General features: G+C 41.2%; 1 protein-coding gene across 6 annotated transcripts in view; it reads right to left on the bottom strand.

Moving 5' to 3' along the window:
* Positions 1–4,771: 4,771 nt before the first annotated feature.
* Positions 4,772–14,844, bottom strand: part of FOXJ3 (forkhead box J3) — a 126,470-nt gene continuing 116,397 nt past the window's right edge. For all 6 annotated transcript variants that reach the window (XM_072974650.1, XM_006215838.4, XM_072974651.1 and 3 more), the window contains 3 exons: positions 14,587–14,778; positions 8,080–8,187; positions 4,772–7,789 (listed from right to left, as the gene is read on the bottom strand). In XM_072974650.1, the coding sequence (XP_072830751.1) occupies positions 7,674–7,789; positions 8,080–8,187; positions 14,587–14,778 (416 nt within the window). In that variant the 3' untranslated portion in view covers positions 4,772–7,673. The remainder of the gene's footprint in view (positions 7,790–8,079; positions 8,188–14,586; positions 14,779–14,844) is intronic.

Raw genomic sequence — 14,844 nt, 5'->3', positions numbered from 1 at the left:
GGAGACTCGAGTGGCTAATAAGGTTAGGAAGGGAGGAGGGAGCCAGAACCTGGGTGAGAAGCCCCCTCCCACACACTCTCTGTCCCGGGAGAACGCTCTCTCCTGTCCGCAGCTCATCATCACCAGGGCACACAGTCACAGTCACAGTCACACTGGCGACACAATCACATGCCCAGGCCCAGACAGATGAACACACAGTCACAGACACACAAGCATACACACAGGACTGGCTCACATACGGTGCCACACACATGTAAGGCCTCCTGAGCACAGAGTCACATAAGCACCTGCAGGTACCCTGACTTACACACACACCCCCACAGAGGCACACATGCATGCATTCACACACTCTCATACAGAACTGGAGGACTGTTCCCAGGGAGGCCTCAGCCTAAGAGCATCACTCAGGCGTGGGAAGTGTGGGAAGTGTCCTCGGACATCTTTATGGCCATTGTCTGGGACAGGAAGTTGCCTCTCTGACCTTTTGGGGGCTGCATTGGGAGAGGGGTGGCACACCCCCGGTGACGTCAGCTCAGGCCCCGTGCTAGGGGCGGGTGGGGTGGGATTGGAGTGGTGACCAGCCCTGAGGGCGGTCAAGGGCAACTGGGGAGAGGTGTGGAAGAGTCCAGAGGCCTCAGTGCCAAGAACAGACCGGAGTGAGGCAGCTCTGGGTTCCCGTCCCCTTGCCAGCCTCTCATTGACTGTGACCTTGGGCAGATGACTTCACCTCTCTGAGTGGCAATGTCCAGCAGTAAAAGGCAGATAATGACACCAACCTCCAAGGCAGTTGGGAGTGCTAACTCAGATGATGGCTGTCAAATGCTGGGCAGAGGGCCCACAGATAGTGGCAATAATCATAATGTCAGTGATGGCCATGGGAGCTGGTGTGTGAGTGTGCGGGGGCTCAGAGGCAGGGCTGGGAGGACAAGGTGTGTGGCCGGCCTGGCACAGCCCTCCCAACACCTGCATAATCAGTGTTAGTCCCTAGCATCAGCTGGTCCCAGAAAAGCAGGGTCCCAGGTAGCTCAGGGCTGGGGCTGATGGTGGGGGGACCTTCCCCACCTTCACCTGGGAGTAGGTGGCAGTGGGCCTCACGAGGACTGGGCCAGGGCTGAGAACCAGAGGGGCTCCTTGGCTCCCTCCAGCAAGACCTGATGCGGGTGCAGATTCTGAGGTCTGGCCGCTGGCGTCCCTAACTTTCTTTAGGAGCACTCAGCTCTGGGGGCTGCCTAGGAGGGGAGCACTGACCAGGTGGTAAAGGAAAACTTCAAAGAATGAAAGACACACAGCTGGCAACCCTGCGCCCTCTGGTGGCCATCGCTGCTCACTGCGGCCTCGTGGCTTTGTTCTAAGGCCCTGGTTCTTTGCTGGGTCAGGACGGACCGCACAGCACAGTGAAGAGTGTAGATGCTGGATGGCCTGGGTCTGAATTCTCCAGCTGTTGTTATTATCACCTCTATCACTTACAAGAGCTGATGACCCAGGGCAGGTGGCTTAATCTCTGTGGCTCAGATTATTCTTTTGCCATAGGTTGATAACAATAGTATCTCTCACATAGTCGTTTTGAAGGGTAAATACCATAGCCTGCATGAAGGGCTTGCAGTAAATATGAAGTAACAAGGCACACACGGTGGTTATCCTACTCTGGACTGCCAGGGCCTGCATGGATCAGGGCACAGCTTGAGAGCCGAGGTCCGAGCAGCCCTGACCTGGAGCTGGACTCTGGCTCTGGTGCAGCCACTCACCAAATGTTACACATACATGTTGACTACTGCTTATCACATGGAGGGAGCGTCACAGGGAGGTAAGTCCAAAACCCTTTGGAAGATCCTTTAGGAAGGCATCACACTGGAGATAAGCACACTGTCGTTTCAATAAGACCAACAATGGCCGTTTTTCCTAATTCTTTGTTACAGGCTGTCTTTGAAGTGGCTGGCTTGCATCCCAGGGCAATGTTGTACAGATCGTGTATTTTTATCCACTGCAATGACACTCAGTGGTGAGATGCTCAGGCAGAGAGGTACCTGGAAGCAGATACCAGTTATGGTCTCTGGTTCAAATCCTCCCATTTCCACTCACCGCCGGGCACACATTCCATCACAGGTAGATACTCACTGTCACATTATAATTTCCATTCTCTTTTTGGCCAAGTGTGCATAATTAAATTTGCATGCTTTGATTGAATGCATTCAGGATGCAGCTGTGTTGTGTCTTACCTCTCTGAAGTGGTTTCCTTTTCTGTACAGCAGAGCAATAACTATAGTAACTACCACAGCATTGGGTTCTTGTGTAGAGCAAGTAAGACTGTGTGTGCAGGAATTGAAGTATAGCTGATTTACAATGTTCTGTTAGTTTCTGGTGTATAGCATAGCGATTCAGTTATACATATATATATTTTTTTTTTTCATATTTTTTCATTATAGGCCATTACAAGGTATTGAATGTAGTTCCTTATGCTGTACAGTAGGACCTTGCTGTTTATCTATTTTACATATAGTAGTTTGTATCTGCTAATCCCAAACTCCTAATTTATCCCCCTGTCCCACTTTCCCCTTTGGTAACCATAAATTTGTTTTCTATGCCTGAGTTTGTTTCTGTTTGTAAACAAGTTTATTTGTATCATTTTTTAGATTTCACATATAAGTGATATCTGTATGATATTTGTCTTTGTCTGACTTAGTATGATCATCTCTAGGTCCATTCATGTTGCTGCAAATGGCAGTATTTCTTTATCTATTCATGGACATTTAGGCTGTTTCCATGTCTTGGCTATTGTAAATAGTGCTGCTGTGAAGACTGGGGAGCATGTATCTTTTTGAATTAAGAGTTTTCTCCAGATATACGCCCAGGGGTAGGATTGCTGGATCACATGGTAGCTCTATTTTTAGTTTTTTAAGGAACATCCATACTGTTTTCCATAGTAACTGCACCAATTTACAATCCCACCAACAATGTTGGATGGAGGGTTTTCTTTTAGGAATTTTAAATTCCTGCCAGATAGATGACATTCTCTACTTCTCCAAATTTCCCCTCTCTGAGTGTGTGACTTTGAGCAAGTCACTTTCCTCTCTGGGTCTTAAATGTTCTCAACAACAAAATGTGGGGGTTATATTAGATGGCTTCAAAAGCCCCCTGCAGCTTCAAGCTTTCAAGATAGTTCTGTGATTCTAGGGCATTCTGATGCAGTCAGCCCATCTAAAAATGCTAACTGATGCTTACATGGCTCTTCCAGGACTGCTTTGTCCAACTTGTAAGGGCACATCTATAAATAGCAGCCCTTTACACACTAACATGGTAAAGCCTTAAGAATTAAACATGCACCTTTATGGTCTTGTTTACTTTTTCGACTTGATCAGCACAAAGTGACCAGATCTAATGGCACCCCCTACTACAGTCCTTCAGAGGCACTGATGACCCAATGTGATGGGAGAAAAGCAGAGCTCCTTCAAGTCTCACACACACACACACACACACACACGCTCAGACTGAGTTACCGCAGATCCTCTAGCAGCCATGAGAACTTAGGTGAGTTAACCTTTCTAAGCCTTAGTTTACCATCTGTAAAATGGTTATAAATAGGTTTTCCTGACAGTGTCCTGTGGGTTGTTAGAAGTAGCAAGAGGTCTTGGGCAAGATCATGGGGTGGGACTGCAGCTTCAAGTCCACCTCTACCTGTGTTGTTGGTCTACCTCTCTGAGCCTGTTTCCCAGTCACTCTGGTCAGGACACCACCACTCATACCATAGGAATGTTCGTGCTTGGCTCTTAACTAGCAGCCCATCACTTCTCCCCTTCAACCCTACCTCGTTCCCATGCTAGTCTAGCTTCCATGCCTGGCTTAGAGCAGTGGTATAAATGGAAACACCTCCTCCCATCTGTCTAGGACCCTTTGAAGACTCAAATTGCCCATGTCCACCCCAAGCCTTTCCTAAGCCAATATCCCAGCCTCAGCATGACTTAACTCCTCACCACCAGAATCTTGCCTTGCCAGGGTGCACCTTCAGAGTCACCTCCCTCGGCAGTTTCCCTGGGCTGGCTTTGCTACCCGTCCTGGGTAGGTGTGGACCCCTACAGACAGGGCTTGGGTTTCTCACCTCTGGATTTCTCAGGGGAAGGCCCAACACAGTGTGGGCCCAGCAAATGTTAAGAAGTTCCACTTTCACCTTTTGGAAATAGCTCTCAAGGAAGGCAGCCCTGGGGGCGAGACTGGGGCCCAGGGTTGGGGCAGGGACAGGGAACTCCCTTGGAAGTAGCAGAGGATGGTGTAAAAGAGCATGACGCTGGAGTCAAATGATCTGGATTCAAACCTCAGCTCTGCCACCTGCCAACAAAGGGTCTGGGGAAGCCCTAATGGTATAATGGTGTAACACCTCTACGTGAGTTGTTCCCGCGTGTGAGATGAGGATGACAGTATCTACTTAGCACAGCACCTGGCACATACTGAGTGCTTTGTTTATGTTCCAAGTGCTGTTCACAATGCCTTAATTAATTTACTCCCTCTACAACTCTAGGGGACAGGTATTATTCTCCTCTTTTTATAGGCGCTGTAAATGAGGAAAATGAGGCTCAGAGGGATAAAATAATTTCCCCAAGCTCACAGAGCTAGTGGGATGTTCAATGAACAGCAGCAGTGGCTGTTCGGAGGCCGCATACATGGCACACAGTCTCCCAGACCCCAAGGGATGGCTGACTGCAGGCTTTCTGCATGCGGACTAGCTCCAGTCTTGTTCCCTCAATTGCAGCAAATGACACAGACCAATCGGTGTTGTAAATAGAGTTAACATAATATATTTATTTTAAGTGCCATTCATGCATATCACTTCTGGCAGCAACAATCCTAATGACACTTGGAATATTTCTTTACAGCACTAAACAGTTACAAAGAATGGGTGCCATTCATCATAGAGGCAAACTATGAAATCGTGCAATAGCAAAACTGTAGAAACATTAAAACACTGACTGTCCAACAGCAGTACAGAGAGCAGGTTGTGTCTGCACAAAAAGCCAATGCATGTTCATCACATATATACAATAGAGATATGTACACATCACCCTCTGAATGAACAATATCAAAATACTCTATTCCATTTGAAATAATCCCCAGATTGATTCCCTCCCACTTCAAAGGACATCTGAGAGACATGTATTTACAAGAACACACATGAATACGTTTACACTTCAAAAACTGCCACAAATGCCAGTCGGATTATTCTCCTGGACAGAGTACCCCCATTTGATTATATGCAATTATGATTCTTTCCCCTAAAAGTCTTCAGTCAATTTAAGCCCAAGGCAGAGCTTGCTCTGCATTAGCAACTACCGACTGAGATGGCCACTAGAGGGAAGCTCTGCACCTCACCAGGTAGCCCTGTCTGCCAGGAGCCCACTGAGAAGGCCCGTCCTGGGCTCCAGGCCACGTGAATCACAGGAGTGGGAGGGCGTGGGAGGAGGCTCTGCCTCCAGGGCCATTCTTGGTAAGTTTAAATTCACACAAAAATACTGATCACTGCAAATCAGTAAGTGATTGCCAAACGGGAAATTAGCTTCACACAATTGGTAAAATCTTCATCAGTGGTTTCTGCTTGAATCACTCAGTACACGTGACTGCATTCCAATACCCAAACTGTTTAAAGTGCACATTGCTATCCGTACAATTGAAAGTTTCAAAACAGCTATCGTGGTATCCACAGAAGAGTGACTTGAGCAGACTGCTGAGAGTCACCCCCCTTTTTTTCAGGCTTTTACTCTGTAGGCTGCTGTCTCATCTTGCCTCTGATCCATCTAAGAGGGGCCTGTTGGCTGCCTTTCCAGAATCCTCTGATTTTCACTGATCCGAGGGGCTAGAGCTGAGCTTTCTTTTTCATGTCAAGCAGGATCCAAACAACAGGAACATCAAGCCCTTCCTTTCTCCCCAACCTCACCAGCATGTACCAGGGCTGGCTTCCCAGTGACTCACTCAAGGCAACACTCCATAAAAAACAACAAACAAAAAAACCCCACACACGTTCGCAAACACTCTCACATACACACGAACAGAAATAAAGATGTCTGTTTAGTTCAAGTAGAGATTACTCAACCACAGAATCACCAAGGGTAATTAGAGTGACTTAAGCATGGCTGACAGAGACTAGAGATGCTAAAAAGCAACCAGTGAGCAGCTTTTATTATTCCTTCGTTTCCCCTTTAGAACTGAAAAATATTCTGCTCTCTCTCTTTTCTTGGTCTAAAGAACCAATTCAAAATCTACTCATTTAAAAAAGAAATCTCATTTCTTTTAGTTTCATTTATAAAACTAAGACAATCAATCCATGAAAAATAACTGCGATACAATGTAAAACAGAACAAAAAACAACGAATAAAAACCCCTAAGAGGAAGGCTGCATTTCAAAGAAAGGAATCAAACGTCAAACGTCACACACACACAGACACACAGGACAACAGAAACAGAGGGCTACTCAGTAACTGCACTGGGGACTGAGGCGAGCAAAAGCCATGTGTGGCTCTACCCGCCTTTCCGTGCTTCCTAAATGGAACGAGAATGAGGGGGAAATCTGCTTTACAAACACTGCCCTGCTGTTCTGTCGCCCAAATGAACTCTGATTCAAATTCCAGAAAACCCTACTTGGCTAACAAGTCTCAATCAGCAGGAATGCTAAGGTAGAGAAATACACGCATGTGATAGGAGGAGTAATGATAAAGAGAATGACGGTCTCTCTCTGATTGTCTTGTCTGTAAACTCTTATCAAGAAAAGTAATTCTGTGCTTTCAGACACCACATTTCTCCTTAATGAACCCAAAAGGAGTTGAGCATTCACAAAAGACAGCAATAAATATTAAAATAACACTTTTGAATAATAAATACGAAAGTGAATGTGGAGACATTGATCTGTTTAAAAAGCCAAGCAATGAGCAGCTTCTAATCAATCAAACACATTTAGAACTGTCATACAATGCAGATTTAGAAAAGCAGACACTGACAAGGTGCAACACAAACTCTAGAATCCCCCAAGCATCAGAAAACATTCGGTCAGTTCTTTACACTGCTCAGGAACAACATGCCCCTTTGGACTGTTTGGAGGGTATCAAAGTCTGGGTTCTCTGACTTACTGAGTAGAACTCAATACCCACATTTCTGAAAGAGATTAAATAAGGGGAACTGGGGTTTGAAAAAAAATCTACTTCCTTTCAGTTGCCTACACCAGTTAAAAGCATCCTGCAGAAAATAGTCTAACAAGGAATAAAAACTCACAGTAACTTCCTTTTCAAGACGTAATAATCCAATTAGAAAACAATTGAAGCCTTTCAGTAATTTTTGTACATGTATTTACACATATGCATCTATAAACTGCTTGCAGCAAAATAGGCTCTGTCTGAAAAATCAGTCTGGCACTTGTGGTCAACATCAAATGACACAAATATGCAAAAGCCGTTCAAATCACACAACAGTTAGGAGCTACATAGGGCAGCTGGCAGGGAGACAAACATGTAGTACTTGTCTGAGTCAGATAAAAGCAGTAAGTTATCCAGCTAAAATCTCTTTTGATTGTCTTCAAAAAAATTTCAATAACATTGGTAAAGTGATTAGCAACTTTGTTTTCTCAACTGGATTCTCTTAAACCTTTCCCTTCACTGCACAGAAAGGTGATGCTGGGTCTGGGCCTTGAAAAACAAGCTCTACACAATTGAATCCCAATCAAAGTCATCCTGGATGTCATCTGGAGGCAGAGAGCGCCGCATCTGGAAGGCTTGGGAAGGCATCATGTGCTGCTGGTTCATGGCTCCGTGATGGCCTGGAAGGAAGGAGGCAGGGTCAGCGGTGACTTGGGTAGAGAAGAGGGAAGAAGTAAATCAGCACGCGCTGAGCACTTCCTATATGCCAGGCACGCGGTGCACATGCTCGCACGAATCCACCCAGAAGTCTCTACAAGGTGGCTCTTATGAGCCTCATTTTAAAGATATTTTGCATCCCACCCCTCCTAAACAGGGAGTTCACCCCCTCCTGAGGCAGCTTCATTCACTGTTGGGATAGCTAAAAGCCTTTCAATGAATACCAACCGCAACACACCACACCCCAACTTACCTGTGATCGTTGTTCCGGGAGTGCTGAGTGCCTGTGGGATATGAGGATAACCAGGGGGTGGCATCACTGAAGGAGGGAGATTTTGCCTGGAGTCTATGTACAAATTTCCTTATCAGATTGAAAAGAAAGAAGAAAAACATTAAGTAAAAATAATCAAGCATTAAAATCTTAAATAGTTACTAAAATTAAATTAAGCAGGTAAAGAGAAGAAGAAAAGAGGAGGAAAAATCACTCCTTTCAGATGTTAAAACTCTGCCAAAAGGTGGTGCTGGATTTTCAAACATGATGTGAGCACACCAGTACTAATTCTGGCACTGGTTTTCACTCTCTAGAAGCTTCTGAAGGCATGTCTGTTGTAATTGTTACAAACCTCATTACAGTTCAAAAGCATTTTCATATTCATTACTTCATCTGTACCTCCCCCTAAGCCCACGATGAAGGCAAGACAGATTACCCCCATTTTATGGATGAGGCAACTGAGGCCCAGAAGGCTAAGCAGACTTGCCCAAAGACACATCGGTTTGACAGGGCTGGGTCTAAAATTCAGTTCTCCTAACTCATGGGCTCTTTCTACTAATGGTTGTCTCTACTGTCCTGATCTTCTCATCCTCAGAGCAGACCTAACTGCCCCAGGAAACTGACTGGAGACACAGTGATAGGAAAGGTTTGCACAAGGTAAAAGAACTATACCAAGCAAAGGCGATTAAAAATGTATTATTTAGAGTGGAGATGGGAGACAGAGATCTCATTTAAATAGCATTTCAGAAGGTTCTTAACATGCTTTCATTGACAGCAGCCATCAAGTACGATAGCTACAGAATGTCAATTACACTGCATCCTAATGCAAAAAGAAAGGGAGGGGAGAAAACATCATGCTCTCTTTCTCCAGTAACTCCTGGAGAAGAATCGGCTCATCCTAACACTGGCTCACACTATACGGAACACCTGGAATTCTGGAAAGGCTATTTCCCTAAGGTATTCTCGTGTTTCATAAAAATTACACTTGCATTCTAGCAATGCCATAATCAAACTAAAAAAAGCAATCATTTTCCCAGAGGAAACTAGAAAGGGAGGAAAAAATCTTCCTTTTGTATTCAACATAGGGCACACTATCTTCAGCTGCTCGTAAGTTTTCACCTGCTACTGAAAAGTCAGTGTGTCCAAGCCTGAGATGGTCTCAGAGATAATCTAATCCAGCCCTCTCTCTGTTCATGCAGGTAAGGAAATGAGACAAAACTAGGAACAGAATTTAAGACTTCTGACTTCCAACCACTGCTCCCCAAGATGATATGCCTTTTTATAGTAAAGTTTAAAGTCAGAACAGAGCTCTCTGCCAATTCACCATACTGAAGATTCAGGAAGAAAAGAGAAAAGTTAGACTAAGAAAAGTGGCACTAAGCTACAGATCTAGCATATTTTTGCAGGGGGAAAACCCCTTGCCAAATGCTGATCAGCCTTCACATTCATGGCTGGTGTACCTTTCTAAAGGCTTCTTCAGGCTAGAAGGGTTGCACCACTCTGAGTCACATGGTCATTCATTTACCAATGACTTTCCAGTCTCCATCTTGCAAAATTTTAGCTCTCTAATCCTTAAGAACTCAAGTCATAACCAAGACAAAACCTGATTTTTATTGGAGACTTATCTGTTCTTGTATTTCCTTTTTTTTCTTTCTTTTTTTTTTTTTGGCTTAGTAATTCTTACTTTAAAGGAGGAGACAGGTGAGAATTAGAGAAGAATTATAGATGTAAACAAAGAATAAATAGATGCCCACATTAAACAAATGACCTTAATTTTTTGAAACTGTCACATTCATAACACTTCTACTTTCATGTAGAAATTTTCATTACTCCTCATTTTTTCCCATGTTCTCATTATAGACTGAACAACAGAGTCTACCTGGACTTTTCTAAGCAAGAAATTAACTTCCAATGTGGTTTCCAAAGACTTTGAGATCATATAACATTTACAATGTAGTTATGAGAATTTAAAAATGTATACTGTGCTATATGCCTGAAACTAATAATACCGTAAATCAACTATATACTTCAATAAAAAATCTAATTACACAATATATTTCTTGAAAGCACTCTTGCCAAAGGACCATTCATTCATTCAAGATGTAGTTATGTGCCAGGCACTGCTCTAGGCACCAGAAATACATAAATGAAAAGACAAACTGTCTGTATTTTTGGAGCTTGTTCTTAGGAGATTGGGAGGGGTGGGAGATAGGAGGGAGGGAGGCAAACAAAGTAAATTAAACAGTATATTATACATGCTATGGAGGAAAATAAAGCAGGGAGGGGGGACAAGGAGTGCTGAACAGTAGGTGCCACCTGAATAGGCTGGTCAGGGAAGGCATCACTTGAGTAGGTGCTTCTTAGGGAAAAACTTGTACAAGGTGAGTATATGAGTCACATGTCTACAGGGGGAGGCTCACTCACAAGGGAAATTAGAAAATACTTAGAGATGAATGAAAACAAAAACACAACATGCCAAAACTTACAGGAAACAGCAAAAGCAGTATTAAGGGGGAAATTTACAGCTATAAAGACTTACATTAAAAAACAAGAAAGACCTCAAATCAACAACCTAACTTTACAACTTAAAGACCTAAAAAAGAAGAAACCAAACCCAAAGCTAGCAGAAAGAAGGAAATAATAAAGATTAGAGCAGAGACAGAGAACAGAAAAGCATTAGAGAAAAAAATCTATGAAACCAGAAGTTGATTCTTTGAAAAGATCAACAAAGTTGACAAACCTTTAACTAAATGGACTAGGAAAAAAAGAAGACTCAAATTATTAAAATGAGAATTGAAAGTGGGGACATTACTACTGATTCTACATAAATAAAAAGAATTTTAAGAGAGCTCTTTGAACAACTGTACACCAAACTGGACAACCTAGATGAAACAGACAAACTTCTAAAAACACAAAATCAACAAAGACTGAATCATGAAGAAAAAAAATTGGAATAGACCTATATCTAGCAAGGAGATTGAGTATGTAACAAAAAATCTCCTGTACAAAGAAAAGCCCTGGATCTGATGGCTTCTCAGGTCAATTCTACCAAACATTTAAAGAAGAACTAAAACTAAGACCAATATCCCTTATGAATTCTGATGCAAAAAAACTCAACAAAATAATAGCAAAATGAATTCAGTATTATATTAGAAGGATTATTTATCCTGACTAAAAGCAGTTCAACATATGAAATCTGATCAGTGTAATACCTCACATTAACAGAATGAAGGGGGGAAAACCCCACATGATCATCTCAATTGATATAGAAAAAGTGTTTGACAAAAGTCAACACCTTTCATGATAAAAACACTCAACAAATTAGGAATAGAAGGAAACTACTTCAACATAATAAAAGCCATGTATAAAAATCCCACAACAAACATCACATTCAATGGTGCAAGACTGAAAGCTTTTCTTCTAAGATCAGGAACAAAGCAAAGATGTCCACTTTCACCACTTCTACTCAACATAATACTGGAAATTCTAACCAGTGCAATTAGGCAAGAAAGAGAAAGAAAGGCATCCAAACTGAAAAGAAGTAAATTTATCTCTGTTCACAAATATGATCTTATATGTAAAAATCCCTTAAGACCACATACACAAAAACTGTTAGAATAAATGAATTCAGCAAAGTGGCAGGGTATAAAGTCAACATGCAAAATTCAGTTCCATTTCTATACACAAACCATAAACAATGTGAAAAGGAAATTACAAAAACAACTCCATTTACAGTGGCATCAACAGGAATCAAACACTTAGGAATTAACTTAATTACAGAGATGAAAAACTTGTACACTGAAGACTATAAAACACTACTGAAAGAAATTAAAGACACAAATAAAAACATCTCATCATGCACTGCAAGACTTCATATTGTTATGATGTCAAAGCAATCTACAGATTCAATGTGATCCATATCAAAAATCTCAATGACTTTTTTTGTTTTTGCAGAAATAGAAAATCCCCTCTTAAAGTTCATATGGAATCTCAAGGGACCTTAAACAGCCAAAACGAGCCTGAAAAAGAACAACAAAGCTGGAGGACTCACACTTTGTGATTTCTAAACTCACTACAAAGCTCCTGTAGTTGGACAGGATACTGGCCTAAAGACCAACGGAATAGAAAAGAACCCAGCAATACACTCTCACGTATATAGTCAAGACCATTCGACGGGGAAAGGACAGCCTTTTCAACAAATGGTACTAGGAAAATTAGATATCCACACACAAAAGAATGAAACTGGACCCTATACAACACCATATACAAAAATTTACTCAAAATGGGTCAAGACTTACACATAAGGCCTAAATCTTAAAATTTCTTAGACGAAAACACAAGGTAAGAGCTTCGTTACACTGCATTTGGCAATGATTTCTTATATATGAAACCAAAGGCACAGGAAACAAAAGAAAAAAAAAGACAGATGACATGGAAATTTTTAAATTTGTACTTCAAGAGACATTACCAACTCAGTAAAAAAGAAAACAAAAGAATGAGAGAAAATATTTGCAAATCATATAACTGATGAAAAAACTGGTACCATAAATCTGGTAAGGAGTTAATACACAGAAATACAGAGAATTCCTAAAAGTCAGCAACAAAAATACAAACCTGATTAAAAAATGGGCAAAGGACATTTCTCCAAAGAAAATATAAAAATGGCCAATAAGCAGATGAAAAGATGCTCAACATCATTAACCATCAGTGAATGTAAATCAAAACTACAGTGAGATTCCACCGCACACCCACTGGAATAGCTACCATCCAAAAAAAAAAATAAAGAAGAAGAAAAGAACATATGTTGACAAGGATGTAGAGGAATTAGAACCCTTATGCACTGCTGATGAGGATGTAAAATGGTACAGCTGCCATGAAAAACAGTAAGATAGTTTCTTAAAAAACGAAACAATTACCATAGGATCTCACAATTCTACTTCTGGGTCTACCCAAAATAACTGAAAGCAAGGTTTTGAAAAGATTTGTACACCCATGTTCATAGCAGCATTATTCATAACAGCTAAAACATGGAAGCAACCCAAGTGTTCACTGACAGTTGAATAGATGAAACTTGAAGACATTATGGTAAGTGATAGTTACAAAAAGACAAATATTGTATGATTCCACTTACACAAGGTACTAAGAGTAGCTAAAAATCAGACATGAAAAAGTAGAATGTTGGTAGCGAGGGCCTGGGAAGGGATGAAATGGGGGAGGGGTCTTGTTGAATGAGTATAGAGTATCTGCTTTACAAAATGAAAAGAGTTATGGAGACTGACAGTGTTGATGATTGTACAACATTATGACATTATGAATGCATTTAATTCCACAGAACTGTATACACAGGATGACTGGGATGGTGAATTTTATGTTATGTGTATTTTACCACAATAAAAAAATCACTTTTTTCAGAGTGTTTATCAGGAATCAAAAAAGAAGTGAGAAAAGGAGGGAAAGAGAGAGAGAAGCTTAAGAGTTACCAAAAAAAAGTTTAGTGGCTTAGTATTTGGCACATAGAGGGCACTCAATAAATTCAGTCAATACTAAGTACCTCCCATATGTCTGGTACTGAATGAGAGGCTCTTGTATGAATATAATTCATGGGATGAATAAATCACCAAAATCAGATAGCTAGAGGCTTTTAAGTAAGCAATTCAAATGGAAGAAGCAAAGATGGAAGATTTCTTCTGTATCTAAAAATACAAAAATGAAGATTTCACAAAACAAAAGTAGCTTGACTAGGGATCTTGAGAACATGGAAAGAACATATATGTGAAACAAGCTAGGAGAATGACTGAAGGCAGCTACTCAGGATAGAAAAGAGGGCTTCTTAGTATCAAATGTAAAATCAAGAGAACGTACAAAAAAGAAGTCAGCTTGGAGATAAAAGGCGTTAAGAAATTAAAATGAGAGAGAAAGAACTTGGATAGTACACACAGAATGTAAACTTGAGAAGAGAAAACTGTGGGCACTGCAATCAGAGTAAACAATAAAGGAAGAAAGTGAGATGAGAAATACAGAGCACAAATTTTGAGTTCAGAGTAAAACATCAATGAGACTGCCATTACATATACTCTTCAAATAAACTGAAGTTTAATTCTTCTTAACATTCTTAGAAGATATATAAAATAAGACATGCTGATTTCCATTGCAAGTCTATGAAAATTGATAAAACTTCGTAAGTATGTTATTAAAATGTATACATCTTTAAGACACTTAATTCTCACATCTGATAACTCAAAAAGTTAAAGTCACAAAGGAAAGTCAATTGTAAACAATAAAATAATCATGTAAACCATGACAGAAAAACAGCCTCTTTATCTCAATTTTCTAAAATACACCTTAAATATATGATTTCATTCATTTCTTAGAAGTAAACAGACATTAATCACTGTTATCATTAACAACACTATCAAGTTTCCCCAGACAGTTACTGAATTTCACATGAATGAGAAACAGAGAAAATCAAGAAGATAATTAAACCCATACCTGTTCCAATATGTTGGGAAGATTTTGTTGGATGCATGGCACCGTGACAGACATTCTGCTGAACGTTACTCTGTGAGTGGATAAGGCCAGTTTGTGTAAAGAACTGATTAAGAGAAGAACAGAGATCAGCAAATTGAACCTGATCTAAAGACCAGTTCTTGAGATCTGCCTGTCTCATACTCTCCATCAAACCTATGAGGAAAGCATTAGAAATACAGTTAGCATGGTTCTGCAAACAATGCAAGGAAAACAGCAATT

This window comes from Vicugna pacos, chromosome 13 (assembly GCF_048564905.1).
Source record: "Vicugna pacos chromosome 13, VicPac4, whole genome shotgun sequence".
Classification (NCBI taxonomy): domain Eukaryota; kingdom Metazoa; phylum Chordata; class Mammalia; order Artiodactyla; family Camelidae; genus Vicugna; species Vicugna pacos.
This window is presented reverse-complemented; position numbering and strand designations above follow the sequence as displayed.